The 12,740-nt window shown below is 35.2% G+C and overlaps 1 protein-coding gene across 1 annotated transcript; it reads left to right on the top strand.

Annotated features, from left to right (window-relative positions):
- The first annotated feature begins 10,189 nt into the window (after positions 1–10,189).
- Positions 10,190–11,931, top strand: LOC145125467 (uncharacterized). Its single transcript, XM_079060926.1, has 2 exons — positions 10,190–11,431; positions 11,512–11,931. Exons 1-2 carry the CDS (start codon positions 10,274–10,276, stop codon positions 11,770–11,772), a joined length of 1,419 nt encoding a protein of 472 aa, XP_078917052.1. The 5' UTR covers positions 10,190–10,273; the 3' UTR covers positions 11,773–11,931.
- The last annotated feature ends 809 nt before the right edge of the window (positions 11,932–12,740 follow it).

The following is a 12,740-nucleotide window of genomic DNA, read 5'->3' as shown; positions in this document are numbered from 1 at the left end:
CCTTAGAGACCAGCTTCGTGAATGAGGCTTACTAACGGTAAGGCTGACTCTTTACTCATACATATATAATATGTTAAACTTTTTAAATGCTATATAGTATAAGGTGTATTTTACACTTTTAAAATACTATGTGGTCTAATTTAATAAATTATACTTTTAATTTAATTAAATGTAAACCAAATTATTATGGATTTATTAACTCTCTTTTAATTATACACTTAATTAACTTAATAAAACCATAAGGGTGTAATTTGAAATTTTCAAATACTAGGGTTTTAGAATTTAATATTTCAAAATTAAACTTTTAGTCAAAATTTTAAATTCCAAAACTTGAGGACAAGTTTTGAACTTTTCAAAACATTAGGGTTTAGAATTTAAATATTTCGAAATTAAACTTTTTAATAAAAATTTAAACTCCAAAACTTGAGGGCAAGTTTTGAAACTTTTCAAAACATTATCAAGAACATTCTAGATCAAATTGCAAATAATAACAATTAAACAATTAATTGGTGGTTATCTAAATTTGATCTAATCCAATTTCTTGCAAGACAATTCATCAAATAATTAAATTTTATCATATAAGGAAATAATAATTCAATTAAATGACAATTATCTTCTATTTTGGCAAGGATAATCACATAATATCAAAGTCGGATTTTATCAATAAAAACCGTTTATGGTAATTATCTATCATCAAAAACAGCCAAAATCCGAAAAAATCCCGAAATATCCTCTGTCTGACCCCTGGACTCGCCGAGTCAGGCTGACTCGCCGAGTCAGTCATGCATAGGACAAAAAATTCGATTTTCATGCCAAGAATGATCATACAAGCATCAAATACATCAAACAAACAACCTAGGCTCTGATACCACTGATGGGTTTTGAGCACTACAACAATCCTATGGTGTACATGCAAAACCCTAAAGCTTTTGGATCTAGTTTGTCTAATGAACATGCAATAATCATCTAAAGCTTATAAACCCTATATCTAGCATACAATAATCGAATTAACATATGAATTAGGGTTTAGATCTTACCTTTCAATGGTTACAAGAGTTCTTTGATCTTCAAGAAGCTTAGTGTCACAAGTGTCACACCTTTAATGGCTCACAAACACCTAGAGCAAGAGAATGATGAAGAGGAGAGAGGATGAGAGGCACCAAAAACGTCTAAGAACCCTTAGGGATTACTTCCACACGTTTTTGGGGCCTTAGGGTTCCTTATATAGTTAGGCTATTAGGGTTTTCAACCAGGAAACCCTAATCTGACTGCTTCGGCCCTAAGCAGCCCATGGACTCCCTCCTTAGAGGCCTTGGACGAATTCTAATGGGTTTCCCCATAGATTTCGTCCACTCCAACTTCTGTGGAGTCCATTAGCCCAATTTATGCAATTATCTTATAATTACAGTATCAGTCCTCTTTATTTAATTAATCTCTTTTAGCCACAAAATTAATTCTTATTAATTCTTGACTAATATTAATTAAACAATATGATTTCTCTTTTAATATATTATTTTTATAATATATTAATAAATCATAATAGCCTTTCTCTTCATAAATCATCCTATCAAGTTGCTTTGGTGAAGGCAACCCAAAATGACCATGCACAACCGGGTCAAGTACATACCAAAATAGTTACGGGCTAAGACACTAATCCAACAGTCTCCCACTTAGATAAGTCTAGTAACTATAGTGCAAGTATAATCTGATTAGCAATTGTAGCTTCTCAAAGACGTTGTCGAACTCTGATCTTATCAGTAACTTGTCCTTTAGATAAGGGATCATATATTCCTCCATTCTAGATATCATATGAACTGAGACATGGATCATACTCTCTGTTCATGTGTTGTTTCCCGATTTCCGATTTATGACGACTGACAACAGACTACAATTGGACACATCAACTTAGTCCCGGCTTGGCCAAGCGCTTAGGGTGTCATCACTAAATCATCGAGGGGCCCACAGATATCGCTTTTATCCCACATTGGGTAAAAGGAATGGATAAACTTCGACTCAATGCTCGCTTGTACCTACTCATCAAATCACACACAACAATATGTTTTATAACACCAAGTTACCGGTGCGTTTACATATTATCAATGTGCAACCAACTTGTAAATTACAACTCACACGTCTCGGTTTCAAGAATATAAGATATTATCGTCTCACCAATCACTCGTGATAAAATCCATGAAGCGATCCAAGTGAGCGTGGGTTTAATCCAATGCTCAAATCATATTCATAAGCACTCATGAACGTTGCAGCAAACCTTTTCTATGTCTAATACACTTTAGACAATCTACAAACCAATTCATGACAATCTTCTTTCATATCTACTCTTAAAGTATGAGCGACTGTGGAACGTTCGAATAATCTTATTATTCGGGAAGTCAAAACATGCAAAGTGAAACACAAGAATAATCGAATCCAATATGGCCCCAAACTTTTGAGTATAAATAAAACTCATTTTATTTAGTCACCATATTGACTACACATTATTCATTGTATAATGTTTCGGGTAATCAACTTATTACTTGAATTATAACAACAGTTGTCCCATGCTCCAAGCATGCACACTCTGTTTACCTGTGGTCCATACTTTGTGAAATAGATCAATTGAAAACATTTCCAACGATGCTCATTTCACAATCCCTAATCCTTATCGTTAGTGTAAGAACACAAAATTCTCGCCACTACTAGAATATGTTAGATTCTAACATTTTATGCAATGATCCTTTTGTAATCTTATTGCACAAAAGTCACCAAGACTTTGCCAACGAAATTACAAAGTGTTCTATTGGAGATTGTTACAAGACAATTCAATAGATATGAAGTCTCACATTCAAAGTACATTCCTTTGAACATTCTTCTTGCATAAAGGTTTCTAATCTAGACATAAATTCTTAACGTCCAACTCCCAATATGGAAACATTTCCATATTTTCCATATGACAACTCATTATTAATAGAATCATATCTAATAATAAAAATGTCATTATGGTCCATTCATTACTATACTTCCAACTGCTCACAAACGACCAATCCTTAGCGAACCTTAGATTGTCCTTGACAGTTGTTTAATTATTTTAGTCAAATCCGGTTCTAGTCCTTTTTCCCTCTTGATGCCCTATGCATTTGGAAAATTTTAGAACAGTCAAATATTACAGCATATGCAATCGAACCTATACCCGAAGCGTATGGGGCACGATTCATAATGAAAAACGTGATACTTTACCAGTTCCTTGTTATAATATTGCCATATATAGAATCCTTTTAAGTTGAATCTTTTCAACATAACATCCATATATGTCCTTTGACTAAATTTGATTAAAATTTCTCGATCCAAGTTTTTAGATTTTGAAACGAAGTATAATATTCTCTCCCTTAATTATAGCAAAACAACTTTTCAACACCTGCAACTTTCCAAAGTGAAACTGTTGTTTTCTATAATTAATATTGCTAACTTGCAATACTTAAAATAATAATCATGCTCCCACTAACATGATGATTATATCCTTACCAGCATAACACTTATGCTCCCACTAGCTTTGACATGTATTCAGAAATCAGCTAAACTTCTAGAAAACAATACTTATTGATTTCCAAATATCATATTTCTAATACGATACGCTTCGACAATCTTTTATCTAAGCTTCTAGAAAACAACTCATACACCTTTCCTTAGATAACTCACATGCGTGTCTAAATAATTCTAGAACTTATAGCAATAAGTCTCGAATGTTCAAACTAATTGCCAAATCTCACAATTCGAACTATGAAGAGGGATGCCGTAGTCATAATTGAATTTGAGAATGCAATTTACATAATCGCTATCTCATTAAAATCTTCCTAGTGAAAGCATTTCCTCACAATCATTTTCATGAAGGAGAGAAACCTTATGACACTTAGATTTTATGGTGTGTGTGTTCCTATCCATGTGAATTTGTCATAACCATAATCATAAGATAATGTTTGTGACAAATCCAAACTCTTATGGACAGAACTTGTTCATTCTTTATTTCTTTCCATCAAGGGTCCCACCATTGCTTCCAAGTCTTCGAGCAGCTCACCCCTACCTATCAATGTACTTTCCATTGATCAGGATGCCTTGCCTCTATGCAATCAATTGAGAACTAATAGAACTCATATGCATAGTTGACTTAAACTGGAATGGCATAGAAACAAAAATTGTGTCAACACGATAGGTTACAAACCTCAAGTCGTGTGCTAGTGTTTAACAGTAGGTTTACCCTTGACTCCCACTGACCTCTTGACATAGAAGATTCTCTTGTCAAGAAACATTTCTTGACAAAAAAAATATTCAAGAGTTAGTGTAGGTCCTTATCAAGGCAAATACTACACACAATTGGTCTTAGTTGGTCTTTGTCTTATCCAAGACATTACAACTTACCAATTTCAAACGTGCAAGAGCAAGAAAACATTTTCCTACTTCACATTTGATGAGTATGTTAAAATTTCTTAAGATGATGTCACTCAAATCACAATTTTGGAGTACGACTCTAAGACTTGATTTTGGAACGAAGTATGATTCACCTATTGATTTAACCATTTCAACAATTTCCGATTCCTCTTCTTAGCCATACTAGTGTACTAAGGTGTCATCAGAGGATCAATTGTGATACGGTTTCAAAATCACTAAGTTAATCATAAAATAGATACTTAAGTACTCTCCCATCTTTTCAGATTGGAGAAACTTTTATCTTTCTGCCTAATTGATTCTTCTTATTCGTTCTGCTATTCAATGAAACTTTTTCCAATGATTCAGAATCATACTTAATCTTTTAAGTATAATCACATTTACTAATCTTTTAGCAAATCATGACGAACATTTTATCGTTCTTTGTGGTGGACTTAACCAGTGCGCAACATTGTGTACCAGATCTCCTAGTCCTTCACTTGACTCACATACTTATGTGAACAAGGAATTAGTATTAATTTCCCAAATACAAAGTTTCTCATTCATCATACAATACCAGTTGCATGATTCCAAGTTTCTATCCAATTGAAACTTGGGCGATGAGAATCTTTCTTTATTTGGTAAATTTCTGACATTACCACAAATAACATAACTAAGAATCAAATCCATTCACAATATTGCTAACAATAGAAACATTCAAACACCAATTTTCATAAAATCCATCACAAGGAAACATAAATAAGACAAAATCAAAATTTATTTTATTGCGGAAAAATCTTGTCCTTACAATGTGATTACAAATGAAAACTATGTAAATATTATTTAGCAATCTATCCTAACTCTAAAGTAGCTGCTCAAAAAATCCGATCTTTGAATCATGCGATCGAAATCCATTTCTTCATGACCAGATTCAACTCACTTCTTTCCTTTTAAGCTTCTTTTTTCTTTGATCCTGCAAAACACCAAATGTAATCTTATCACATTATGTATTAAGAATCCAAAAAAGAACTTAATAGAGTTAGATAGTGGATTTTACCTGAAGTAGAGTCATACATCTTGACTCTCCTATCTCTTAGATCTCTCAGGTAGTTAGGGCAGCTTCGTGACCAATGCCCCTTCTCTTGGCAGTAGAAACACACAGATTCTTTGGGAATAGCACAAGGGACTATCTCAGACTTAGCCTTTCTCTTGCGTAGAGAAGACTTTTCTGGACTTCCAATGTTGCTATTGTCCACAGAAGGTTGAGACATTGATTTATAAGACAAATTTGCTTGACCAGTCCGCCAGATCATTTCTGATTCAGCAGCAACAAGCAAATAAGTCAAATCAATGAGGGCCACATCTCGGTCCATCATATAGTACTCTCTAATGAACTCACTATATGATTCGGGAAGTGACTGAAGAACCAAGTCAACAGCCAGCTTCCTAGAGACATCGACACCCAACATTCCCAATCTATCAATATGCAACTTCATATCCAAGACATGAGCGCATACCGACTTTCCATCTTCGTGTCTCTTCGCCAATAGAGCTTGAGTGACCTTGAACTTTTCAAGTCTTCGAACATGTGGGTCAGGGAGAATTATAGGAGGTGGTGGAGGAAGTGAAGCATGATTTCCATTTCCACAATCCAATCGTGGAACATCATCTTCATGTGGAAAACTCTTTCCAACGAATTCAGGAAGACCATAGTTGTCAGACTTTGACATCTACAAAACGGGAGAAATTCAAGTTAGTTGATTGGGTCCTTAATAAAACACCCAAATGAAAATAACCATGCGAATGTACGAGGTGCCCTCAATGTTACAGTCACCTAATCGACGTGCCGGTTAACCACACACGCTCCATCGATCTATGACAAACATCACGTCACCCTTTGCTACCAATGCCAATCCCAACTTAGTGTGCCGGTTAACCACACACGCTCCAATAACTGTCTCGGCAAGGGTACAAAGTGTAATTCCATGGAATTGCATCAAATTCACTTTTCCTAAAGTAACTAAGATTTGGGAATTTATAAAAGCGTTTAGTTACTTCGTATTTGATTATACTTATAATGGAAGGGTGTGTCTATCCTACCCGTTCGGCTAACGACCCTCCACTAGTCAAGAGTGCGGTGGGTAAGAGTGGATACCCATTTAATCGCCATTTTATAGGCAATTTCCTTAAACATCCCTTAAAGACCAGCTTCGTGAATGAGGTCTACTAACGGTAAGAATGACGCTTTACTCATACATATATAATATGTTAAACTTTTTAAATGTTATATAGTATAAGGTGTATTTTACACTTTTAAAATACTATGTGGTCTAATTTAATAAATTATATTTTTAATTTAATTAAATGTAAACCAAATTATTATGGATTTATTAACTCTCTTTTAATTATACACTTAATTAACTTAATAAAACCATAAGGGTGTAATTTAAACTTTTCAAAAACTAAGGTTTTAGAATTTAATATTTTAAAATTAAACTTTTAATCAAAATTTTAAATTCCAAAACTTGAGGGCAAGTTTAGAACTTTTCAAAACATTAGGGTTTAGAATTTAAATATTTCGAAATTAGACTTTTTAATAAAAAATTAAATTCCAAAACTTGAGGGCAAGTTTTGCAACTTTTCAAAACATTATCAAGAACATTCTAGATCAAATTGCAAATAATAACAATTAAACAATTAATTGGTGGTTATCTAAATTTGACCTAATCCAATTTCTTGCAAGACAATTCATCAAATAATTCAAATAATCAAAATTTATCATATAAGGAAATAATAATTCAATTATATGACAATTATCTTCTATTTTGGCAAGGATAATCACATAATATCAATAAAAGTCGGATTTTATCAATAAAAACCGTTTATGGTAATTATCTATCATCAAAAACAGCCAAAATCCGAAAAAATCCTGAAATATCCTCTGTCTGACCCCTGGACTCGCCGAGTTCATCCACTGACTCGCCGAGTCAGTCATGCAGAGGACAAAAAAAATTCGAATTTCATGCCAAGAATGATCATACAAGCATCAAATACATCAAACAAACAACCTAGGCTTTGATACCACTAATGAGTTTTGAGCACTACAACAATCATATGGTGTACATGCAAAACCCTAAAGCTTTTGGATCTAGTTTGTCTAATGAACATGCAATAATCATCCAAAGCTTATAAACCATATATCTAGCATACAGTAATCGAATTAACATATGAATTAGGGTTTAGATCTTACCTTTCAATGGTTACAAGAGTTCTTTGATCTTCAAGAAGCTTAGTGTCACAAGGGCCACACCTCTAATGGCTCACAAACACCAAGAGCAAGAGAATGATGAAGAGGAGAGAGGATGAGAGGCACCAAAAACGTCTAAGAACCCTTAGGGATTACTTCCACACGTTTTTGGGGCCTTAGGGGTTCCTTATATAGTTAGGCTATTAGGGTTTTCAACCAGGAAACTCTAATCTGACTGCTTAGGCCCTAAGCAGCCCATGGACTCCTTCCTTAGAGGCCTTGGACGAATTCTAATGGGTTTCTCCATTAGGGATGTCAAAAACCCCCGTGGGCCCCCGTTCCCGTGGGACCCCGATACCGTACGAGACTAATTTCTTTAAAAATTCGGGAGCGGGAGCGGGGGCGGGGGCAAGATTAAACCCCGTTTATTTTCGGGAGCGGGATCGGGAGTGGGTATTTCCGTCTCGTACTCCCACGGGGGCCCCGTTTGTATATATAATAAAGAATATAAATTTAATATATAAATATATATAGACATATAATCTGACTTTTAGGTTTGTTTCTTGCATTTCCTATGGGCGCCGACAGAGAGAGAATGAGAGATTCATCTTCACAGCTTACACACACAGCTTCAGTTCTTCCTGCTTCCGTCTTGCCCCTTCACCTCTTCGTCTTCATCACACCCTCTTAGCAATCTTCGACTATCGTGCCTCTCTTTAGCAATCGAATGACCCAGTGTAGTCTGTAATTGTCGACCATCGTGCTTCTCGCTTCTCGCCGTCACCCTCTGCCGCTTGCTTCAGTCCGTTTGTCGCCGTCCTCCTGCCGACGACCTAATTTCAAATCTACCACTCCATATCTGGTAATCTAGACTTATGATTTTTAGTTATATGTTTTTAATAATCGATTTAGGCTTCTGATTTGTGGTTAGATATATTGATAATGTAATATTTTGTAATTTGTTCTAGGTTATGTATTGATCTTAGAAAATAACAGTCGACGTTGATCCATGTCGTTGCTTCACCCGTAATTGCAATGTTGGCATCGGTCCCCTTCAGCGACATTATCTTCATAACACCATATGACTTCCCTTTGACCATTATTTTTTTTCCTATCTTTAGTTGTAAATGTTAATGGAGGAGTTTATAAACTTTTCAGGATCTGAAGTTTGTCAAGTTTTTAGAAAGCTACAACAAGGACAAGATATCAAAAACTCAGGACATGGTAAGAGATCATTCTTTAATATGCATTTTTTGTCGATCACTAACAAAATTACTAAAATACCCTTTGTAACAGTATTTTTATGAATACGAGATTGCTGAAGATCTAACAGGGTTAGATGATGATGATTCTGCTACAACCAAACACAATCTGTTGACATGTTCATTAATCAATTCATGGAGTAAATCAGTTAAAAAGAAGATCATAGTGAGTCAGCTTTGACTAGTCTTGTAAATGCATATCGAGCTGCATGCCCCCTTGGACATGAAGAAACCGAATTCATAATTAAAGACAATGAGACCTTCTGTAACATATATACATTCATGCTTTCTGAAGCTAATAACACATTTAGGTGTTTATTAAAGATTCCTATGAGGAGTACATTATTTCTTTTGAAGCACGTCACTGACTTGGAGATTTTAGCTTTCTCAATTACTCGATTGAGAGCATCCATTATATTTTTCGCTGCTTTTCCTTCTTTTCTGAACAGGGTTATTCAGGTAATTGGTTTTTTGTTATACTAATGATGCTACACATGATTATAGGGAGTAAATGGTGAAAATGGTGCTATTTTCGAGTAAAATGGTGTTGTATTTTTTATCAGTTCTATGAACTTGATTTATGTCTTCATGTCTTCAGCTGTCTCTTGGACGTTTTGAATAGTGTTGTATTTTATATTTGTAATGTTGGATTTATAATTTTTTGTTGTATTTTATATTTGTAATGTTGGATTTATAATTTTTATAAGATAGGATTTATTTTGTTACATCAAAATATTATATGAAAAATAGAAAAACTTATAAAATGACATTTGAAAAAAAAATAATTCAAAATAACCAAAAAAAATGACATTTAGCAAATCAAATGAAAATAATAAATTAAATAAGAATGTAATATGTGGCGAAAAACTCATAAAATACAACCTTATCATATGTGATATATTCCATTAGACATTTTCCAGTAGCCATGTTACAAGAATAGTCCTTTTATGAGTTTGCATGTGAGTGATGTTGCTAACGAGAATAATTATAAAATTTGATTCTTGCAAAGAAAAATATGGATTTGGATTTCTTGTAGATTTTACATATTTTTATATTATATGAAATTATGCGAGGAATAAAGTAAACCCTCGACCCCTCGTTCCTCTTTTGAGGACGACTAGCTACGCACTGTGATTTGGAGGAATAAAGTCACCCCTCACAATGAAGACACGTATAATTGAGTGGGAGCATGCAGCAATCCACGTGTCAGACTTCATTCTACTACGTGCATAATCAGCGTGCTTATCTCTTACATTCACCGAAGATCAGAGAGATTCTACTCTTGTTTCTCAAGAAACCCTTTTCAAAGAAATAGGCAGATCTGAAGAAAATAACACACAAAGACAAGATGATGAACATATTAGCTCTGGGTCTTGTGCTAACGTCACTGGTTACAGGGGCGATGTGGTCACCTCCTTCCCCTCCGTCTGACCACAGCGAGGTTATTGTGAAAGAAGGCCACCGTGTGGTCGTTGTTGAATACGAAAAAGAAGCCGACGGCCACACCAAGGTGTTAATTTCACCACAAGATACCTCTAATGCCTCCGGCGAGAAGAAGCAGAAGCAGGCGGTGGAGGAGGATGAAGCGGATCAAGGGAAGTTCTCTGGTCCAAGAGAGCTTGTTTGTGATGCTTTTGGTAAGTGCAAGCATAAGATTGCACAAGCTCTTGGGAAAACAAAAGACACGGTTTCGGAAACAGCCCATGGAATGGAAGAACATGCGAAGGATGCTGCGAGAGGGGCCGTAGGAAAGGCCAAAGATGCAGAAGAACGTGCAAAAGAGGCTGTGAATGAAGTATATGAGAAAGGCGAAAATCTCAAAGACAAATTATCTGAAAAGGTCACGGGCCATACGATTGGAGAGTCTTTAGGCAAGGCCAAGGACAGCGTGGCTCATGGAATCGGTAAGGCGAAGAAGGTCGCAGAGGATGTTGTGGGCACTGTAAAAGATGGCGCTCTCAAGGTAAAAGACTTCGATGTAGTGGATTCACCAAAACGAATAGGAGAAGATATACAGAGAAACGTGACAGGGAAAGTTGAAGAAGGTGCTCAACATATGATGAATCAAGCCAAGGAAACTGCAGGGAATGTGCAGAAGGTGGGGCAAAAGAGTTTCGGTGAAATTCTGAGCAAGTTAAAAGAGGTGACATATGATGTATTATGGTACATGGTGTCTCCTGATAAGGTGGATGCAGTGATTGGGTTGATTCATATGCTGGGGTTCTCAACCGCATACGGTATGTGCGTGTGGGTGACCTTTGTTTCAAGCTATATTTTGGGGAGGTATCTGCCACGTCAGCAGTTTGGGATGGTACAAAGCAGGATATACCCGGTGTACTTCAAGACCATGGCTTATTGTGTTTCCGCTGCTTTGTTAGGGCATGTAGCGAGTCAAACGAAGCAGATTTTCTCCAGCTTGGGGGAGATGTTTCAGGGTTTAAGTCTACTTTCTGCCCTCTTGATGGTTTTGACAAACATGATCTGGTTGGAACCTAGAGCAACTAAGGTAATTATTTAAATATATATGAAAAATGCATACATATCCTCCTCATCTATGGCTCTTCAAGTTATTGATTTTACTTGCAGTTGATGTATGAAAGAATGAAGATAGAGAAAGAGGAAGGGAGAGGCATAGCGGGTGCAGCTAAAGAGGGGATAGAAGATGCAGGTGGTACTACGGTGGCCAGACCTCCAGCACATATAGTAGCGGAGAGGGAAGATGTTTTGAGGTTGAACGAGAAGCTCAAGAGGTTGAATACATACTCATCTGCCTTCAATGTGTTGACGCTAGTGGGCCTCACGTGGCATATGGCTTACATGGGCCAACGGCTTCAAGCTACACGCTAGGCGCTTTCTACTTTCTACTCCTGGGGGTTGTTTGTATAGTTTCTAGTTATTGTTTTGTTCATCATTTCAATATGTATCTTTAGTTAATTTCCACTACTTTTGTGCTTTCTTTGTAACCTTTGCTAAAGTACATTATTATAAATGGAAAAAAAGCGTTTAATGGTCAATTTAAAGGATTTTGCAAATATATTTAAAACACGAATATCTATAAAATGTTTAGCGGATCAGGGGCAACTTCACTTCATTGTAGGTTGATAGTACTATAACTCTCTATGCTGATGTTAAAGGACCACATATCTCATGATTTGTATCCCCCATTCCGTTGCTTTGCTTGGGCCTTGGAGTGTATTTCCGTACGTAAAGTTGTTATTCTTCCCGTTAATGGTTGCCTAGTAACAATCAAATATATAAATTAGGGAAAGTTGCAAAAATTAACAACATATTTTACTTTTGACTTTTAATTACGTTACGGATAAAAATTTTATCCATGAGAAAAAAAAATAACTAAGTAAAAATATCCTCCTTAATAAATGAAGGTTTTTTTTGTCAAATGTCTATGAGTTTTGACACTTGTCATTTTGTGGTATTTTTGAAATAAATATTATCTACTTGTCAATTTTTGATTTGTTTCAATTTTTAAAATTAAAGTCATATACTTATATATGTAAAGTATTAAATATCATATATATGATATTAAATTGCAATAAATACGTTTCTTCCTTTCTTATTTTAAAGTTGTACATTAAAAAATATTTTATGTTTACACTTTAATTTAATGTTTAATTTTTTTTAAATCAACCCGTGTAATACACGGGTCTCACACCTAGTAATAATAAGAAATGGAAGTGTGATGGTATATTAGATAATAAAATGAAAGTATACTACTATTTATTGTGTTTGGCCCCTAATTGGGTAAGAAAAAGCAAGGTTCTTTCATTTTATTTTATTGTATAACTAGTTGGGAGACT

This window comes from Lactuca virosa, chromosome 7 (assembly GCF_052849685.1).
Source record: "Lactuca virosa cultivar CGN04683 chromosome 7, Lactuca_virosa_CGN04683_v6, whole genome shotgun sequence".
NCBI classification, from domain to species: domain Eukaryota; kingdom Viridiplantae; phylum Streptophyta; class Magnoliopsida; order Asterales; family Asteraceae; genus Lactuca; species Lactuca virosa.
Note: the sequence above shows the minus strand (reverse complement) of the source record. Positions and strands in the feature narration are given on the sequence as shown.